The sequence below is a fragment of the Hippocampus comes genome, unplaced genomic scaffold (genome assembly GCF_001891065.2).
Source record: "Hippocampus comes isolate QL1 unplaced genomic scaffold, H_comes_QL1_v1.1 scaffold395, whole genome shotgun sequence".
NCBI classification, from domain to species: Eukaryota; Metazoa; Chordata; class Actinopteri; order Syngnathiformes; family Syngnathidae; genus Hippocampus; species Hippocampus comes.
Genome location: NW_017806169.1, coordinates 120,474 through 127,175, shown reverse-complemented (window position 1 = coordinate 127,175; position 6,702 = coordinate 120,474). Strand labels below are relative to the sequence as shown.

The 6,702-nt window shown below is 47.1% G+C and overlaps 1 protein-coding gene across 4 annotated transcripts in view; it reads right to left on the bottom strand.

Moving 5' to 3' along the window:
- Positions 1–291: 291 nt before the first annotated feature.
- LOC109531624 (cytoplasmic dynein 1 intermediate chain 2-like) overlaps positions 292–6,702 on the bottom strand; it is a 16,875-nt gene continuing 10,464 nt past the window's right edge. For all 4 annotated transcript variants that reach the window (XM_019896012.1, XM_019896015.1, XM_019896014.1 and 1 more), the window contains 8 exons: positions 4,212–4,337; positions 3,019–3,165; positions 2,826–2,939; positions 2,546–2,679; positions 1,492–1,636; positions 1,011–1,151; positions 775–900; positions 292–429 (listed from right to left, as the gene is read on the bottom strand). In XM_019896012.1, the coding sequence (XP_019751571.1) occupies positions 328–429; positions 775–900; positions 1,011–1,151; positions 1,492–1,636; positions 2,546–2,679; positions 2,826–2,939; positions 3,019–3,165; positions 4,212–4,337 (1,035 nt within the window). In that variant the 3' untranslated portion in view covers positions 292–327. The remainder of the gene's footprint in view (positions 430–774; positions 901–1,010; positions 1,152–1,491; positions 1,637–2,545; positions 2,680–2,825; positions 2,940–3,018; positions 3,166–4,211; positions 4,338–6,702) is intronic.

The following is a 6,702-nucleotide window of genomic DNA, read 5'->3' as shown; positions in this document are numbered from 1 at the left end:
TTTTCAAAATAAAACATCTTTCGTATTCCGAAATAAATAAAACGGAATTAAGGCAAGTTCTTTCTGTGCGGCCCGGTACCAAATGCCCGGCGGACCGGTACCGGTCCGCGGACCGGCGGTTGGGGACCCCTGCTTTGGACAACCTAAAATGCACTCAAAATGTAACAATATCAACAAATCTCAAAATTGGTCTATTCAAATCTAACACTGCACACATCTCCAGGCCGAGTCGGGATCTCGAAAAGGGGTTAGAGGATAAGTCGGACGGCAAAGTTCCGCTCGTGTGATTTCGGGATGTAGTGTATGAAAAGAAGAGCGGTTGTGTCATCAAACGTTGGTGAGCTCCTCGGCTTCGTCTCTGTTCTCATTGATGTCGGCCAGAGTCCTGACGAAGCGCGTCCACTCGTCAACCTTGGGCACGCAGATTTGCTGAAGAAAAGATGAAAGACGATGAAAAGCAGCTGCCAACGGCAGAGGTGATCAACTAACCAACTTTGCTGCTGTGCTTAAAGGGGAAGGAAGTCAAACATCAAATTTTCTTTGGGATATGTTCTATGCAGCCCCAATAGTCTACAAACGGTATTCTGATTAATATTGCATTTGTGGAATATGACTATGAACAAAATCCACCCGCTTTTGTCCATTTCAGGGGGGTCCATTTTGTCACTCCCTCGGGGGGCTCAGGTAAGGACTAATGACGGCTCAGCTTGCGAGCGTCTCATGGAGAACAAACCACGTTTGGAATGTGCTCATTTAGTGCCTGCTTTCGCTCACCTCGCCCACATCGTACACCTGCACTTGTCCCTCAGAGTCTCCGGTGGCGATCTCTTTTCCGGAGTGAGCCCACCGCACTCGGTTCAGCGCTGGAGCCCCTTCCACATACACGCTGGCAGTGGGAACCTGGTGAACAATAAGCGGTGCTACTGTGAGAAGACCACCTAAAGCCTCCCACCACCCCAAAAACGGAATGTTACGATCAGTTCCACTGAGTCCTCTTCTTGTGGGCGTACCTCTGTGTCACTGTTGAGGTTCCACAAGTCCAGACGTCCGGCGAGGTCCACGCAGGCGAAGAGTGCAGGGTGCGTCGGAGACCACATGGCATCGTACACGTAGTCGCAACTGTCCTCGAAGGAGTACAGCGGGCGGGTGCTCTGCGTGGAGGAAATTGATTGGCAAGAATGAGAGAAAAAAAAAAACAACAAAAAGTCATATCCTGACTGCTATTTGGAAATGCACACTGTAAGTCTGCGGTTTTCAGTCCTGTTCCTGGAGGGCCATCGTCCTGCCTGTTTTATATGTCCACCTGCTGCAACACATCCGATCGCTAAATCAGCAACACAAATGATCGCTAAATCAGCGAGGTCTGCAGGTGCTGGATTACGATCTTGCGGATCATTTGAATCAGGTCAGTTTTGCAGCAGGGAGAGATGGAAAACAGCCAAGACAGCAGCCATCCAGGCACAGGATTGAAGATAACTGCCATTAAGTCACCTTGGTGCTCCACAGTTTGACAGTCCAGTCGAAAGAAGAGGAGATGAAGAGGTGAGAGAAGTCCACAGGTCCTGCTGCGGTATGACAGCTTAAACCCGTCACGGGGCCGTGGTGGCCCTCGAATACCTCGGTGATGCCCGCCTTACTGAAAGGCAAACGCAAAACAACAGAATCAGCCTGGTGGGAAAGACAGTGGCAGCCCGCGCATTTTGGTGCCTTGGCCCTCAGTGGGGACTTTCATCCATCCATTTTCTGATCCGCTTCATTCCACAGGGGTCGCGGGGTGTGCTGGAGCCTATCCCAGCTGTCTTCGGGCAGTAGGCAGGGTACATGAACGATGAACAACCATCCACGCTCACACCGAGGGAAAATTTAGAGCGTTCAATCAACCTGGCATGCATGTTTTTGGAATGTAGGAGGAAACTGGAGTACCCAGAGAAAACCCATGCAGGCACGGGAAGAACATGCAAACTCCAGACAGGGAGGCCAGAGCCAGAATCGAACCTTGCACCTCTGCACTGTGAGGTCAACGCGCTAACCACTGGTCCACCGGGCTGCCCTCAGTGGGGACTTAAACGACTTAATCCACCTCTAATATGTCGGCGCGATTATGCAAGGGTCATTCAATAAATCAGTTGAATTTTTCGGTATAAGGACTTCGAATACAGATAGAAGCTTACTTTTTGGAAATTTTTCAAGCATTGTAGTCTCCAAGCACAGTCACGCACTTTTTCCATCTGTGCACAAGCTTCCATATTCTCTCTATATAAACATCTTTGGACGAATGTTTCAGCCAGTTGCTCTCAAAAAACACACACACACACACACACACACACACACACACGTACGAAGTGGAAGCAGTGCAGCCAAGAAAGACGAAATGAAGAGAATAGACTGTTGGCAAAAAATGAATATACAATAGCAAGGAACAAAGAATAGACTTAACGTTGGAAATGTAGCTCAGTGCTTCTGCCCACCACACTAGCCACACTGCCAGCAAGCCATTAACTTTGCTCCGCTCCTTTGTTGGAAGCGCTGCATGATGAGCACACACCTCCCGTGCCGACAGGCGGTGTAGACGGACCCATCCTCGCTGCCCACGACAAAGTTGTTGACGTCGCCGAGCGGGAAGGCCATGGAGGTGACAGCTACTGCCTTGCTCTGCTTGAACACCAGCTCCAGACTGTCCTGTTAGTGGGGGACACACACACACACACACACACACACACACACACACACACACACACACACACACACACACACACACACACCAAAAGACTCTTCCCAACGAATCGTCTTATGTGGATTTCAACAAGGACAAGCGATGCTCATACCTGCGGCTGGGACAACATGTCCAGGCTCCATGAGCACATCTTGCCATCTGTGGAGATGCTGATCAAGTTGTTGGCATTCTGGGTTCCCACCACGTTCACACAGTAAACGGGATGCTGTGGCACAGCAAGAAGCAAGTATAGCGAGCGCGTGTCTATCTTGGTGGGAGGTGGAGCGACACAGACGGGGCATTACAGTGTGTGCAGTGGCAGACAGCGGGGTTCTCTGGACCGGGGTTCGCTTGTTGCTGCGGTTGTCCCATAAGACAATCTGTCCCGAGTAGGTGCCGCCAACAACTAAGTTGGGGTGAAACTTGGCAAAGCCGGCTGACATCACCTCTGACTAAAGAAAGGCACACAAAACAGTCAAGCTTTATCTAGAATATATTTCGGTCAAGGGTGCTTAAACTGGTGATGACGCACAACAGTTTGCAATAAATGACTATGTTGTATCATTTCAAAATGGCCGTCACAGCAGATGAGGACCATCCAATAAAAGAAAGCAACTGGAAGTTCTGATATGATTGTGACATGTAAGATAAAGACGACATCTCTTCTTCTTAGAACCAAAAGGTGTATTATTACAATAGCAATGTGAAAAGGGGCAGCCATCTTCGGGAAATTTTCTGAACAGCATATCATTTGCACTTCAAAAGCCCTTCAGATCCTACATTTGTTGTGCAGATCTCAAAAGTCAAAGTCAAAATTCAGAACTGTATCGTGAAAAACAAATCCCATTTGTAGGACTCGATGCATCCAATACACTCACTATTTTTGCATCCATTTTTTGAATTGCTTACGCTCAGTATGAATTTTTCGAGGCCTCTCTTCCAGGACGCTGTCACATTTCCTGTTTAGCTTTGTGTGTAGCATGATTTTGTCTGAATTTTCTCTCCAGACCCTTATTAAATTGCCAGCTGTTTTGCTGATCAAAGTTTGATTTGTTCCAGCGAGACCCATGCGCTTTCAATTCGGGTCTGTCATGATGACATTACATCAGCTTAGCGATAAGCATGGCTTCTTTGGCTCCCCCTCAGTTAACCCGTTCAGGGACAGCGGTTAGTACAGTGGAAAGCTTATCATCTTATCAGGTTACAGGGTGCATGAAAGGGTTAATTACTCCTTGTAATGCCTTTGTGAGTACCATACTTGGAAGAAGTGCAGCTCATTCGACCACAATAATATCAAGGAGTTCACTTGGAGGACAGCTATGAATTTCGGCCTGTATGATCTCATTTGGATATTTTGGGACTTCTTTCCTCTTTTAAACTGTCTTTAAGATCATAATATACCCTTACTGGATTTTCTTGAGAAAATATGGTCAACATTACAAGATGTACTCTGCATTGTTCATTCGATGCTGTTAGCAGAATGTGAACACCCTCTAACCTGGCAGTGAAAGATGTACTCCGGGGTGTTCTTTTTGTATTTCAAGTTCCAGACCAGCGCTACTCCATCAGGCTCATGGGGAGAGTCCTCGTTGTTGTTGTAGGAGGCCACAAGCAGCTCTGGGTACTGATGAAGCGCAGTCAGCTCATGAGGTAAGAGTCATTCACAGCAAAGGATGAGCAAAGGTGGAACTTCGGCTCACTGACAAATCACTTTGTAAACCAATTTTTAGGACATACAGTGATCCCTCACTAATCGCGGTTAATGGGGACCGGGACCCTCCCGCAGACAAGTGAAAAACCGCGAAGGAGGGTTGCCCCCCCACCGAATCTAGGAATTTTTGTGTATGTGAGTACCAGTGTTTAAAATATGTAAACAGTATTTATACTTTACATATTTGAGACAAAGACAGCGTTACACCTATTTATTTAAATCTTTAATTTTAAAACCTTATACAGTCATTAACATTCATCAGCATTGCCTTCTGAATGAGGCGAAAAGACGTGTGTTGGGAGAGGGGCTCTCACTTGACGCTCCGACAGTGTAGCCGCCGTTAGCCTCCAGCTAGGTCCTGGCCAGCTATCCCGTGCAGCCGATGTGTTTATGATAAGACAATTACCGTATTTTCACAACCATTCGGCGCACCGTATTGTTGGGCGCAGTCTCACTAACGGGTGCTATTTTGGTATTTTACACATAGACAAAACGCACTGTATTATTGGGCGCAGTTTTACAGTGGTAAAACATACGCCAGCTTAAACATACGGCATGCGTGCACGCACGCTAAAAACACGTTAGCTTGAAGCATACGGTAGCATGCTAAGACATACGGATACACGCTAAAAACACGTTTTTAAAAAGGCAACGGAAGCAAAACTGAGTTCAGTTGCATTTTATTTAGCCAGCTTACAATGTACTCACGTTTTTTGATTGATCAAAAAACGTGAGTACACAGTCGAACAAACGTGAGTACACAGTCGAATGGTGACTGTGGAGACGCTTCTGCCGGCTGCTCTTTGATCAACAATCCACCGCTCCAGTTGGTCTTCCAACTCGGGCCACCTCGCCTTCTGTCCACGGAAACTCAGCTTCGTCTTTTTGACTTGGCGAAGCTCGTTCTCCTGCTTCCTCCATTTGCGAGCCATGGATTCGTTGACTTGAAATTCTCTCGCGGCTGCTCGATTCCCATGTTTCTCCGCATAACCGATGGCTTGAAGCTTGAACTGAGCTTTGTAGGCGTGTCTCTTTGTAGAAGTAATTTCGGGGGTTCTTAGAAACCAAAACCGAAGTTGTTTTGCAATAACGCACATATCCACACTTTATACAGGTGCTGGTACCTGCTAGGGGCGTGCCTTTAGCATCCACTTACACGTCCACCCTTCACTCATTGGCGGACTTCTTCGCCGCATGCCTGTCCTCACTCACGTCAGCCTTTTCTCTCTCTCTCTCTCTCTCTCTCTCTTTCTCTCTCTCTCTCTGTCTCTATCTCTCTCGCTCTCTCTCTATTATATATACACGCCCACCCTTCACTGATTGGCCGACTTCTTCGCCGCATGCCTGTCCTCACTCACGTCAGCCTTTTCTCTCTCTCTCTCTCTCTCTCTCTCTCTATTATATATACGCGCCCACCCTTCACTGATTGGCCGACTTCTTCGCCGCATGCCTGTCCTCATTCACTTCCGCCTTTTCTCTATATAAACGCGTGTCGGCTCTCTATCAGGTTTTGGTACTCAGCGCATACACAAGACGCTCCGCATTATAAGGCGTGCTGTCCACTTTGGAGAAAATTTTAGACTTTTAATGGCGCCTTATAGGTGTGAAAATACGGTAATCGGTATTGAGGAGGAGGAGGCGAAGAGAGACGTGCTGCTTTATTTGGACAAGACCAATCACCCTCTCTCTCTCTCATTCACTCACTCTCTCTCTCTGCAGCGCATGTAGCAAACACAACAGCGTGACGAAACACTGATCAGAGAGTCATCAGCTGATGAGACACTGATCAGAGAGTCAACAGGGAAGGTGCTGGGCAGGACTGCGAAGATGTGCAGCCAATCAGCTCACGGGATAAATCCACACGTGCTGTCATTCATAGATGTCGCACCGGGAACCGATCATGCGTACAGTCATGTACCAAACCTCCGAGTCATTCCGCATTTTTTTTTCTGAATACAGTAGTTTGGGGGAAAAAAATGTGAAGCCGCGATAAATGAAGCACGATACAGCGAAGGATCACTGTACAGTGATCCCTCGCTACTTCGTGGTTCGTTGATCACGGGTTCAGTGCATCGCGGATTTTTTCAAACATGTAAAAAAATAAATAAATAAATAAAATAAATTCTTTTAAATATACATGTGGAGTACAGTACTGTAGATGTTGCTCTATGTGACTCGCTGTTGTTTTGCAGCTTCTCGCGGGCCGTTTGCGGACTTTTTGCGGGCTTAAAAAAAAATGTTTTTTTTTTTTTTACCTTTATTTGTTAATTGGCCGCTA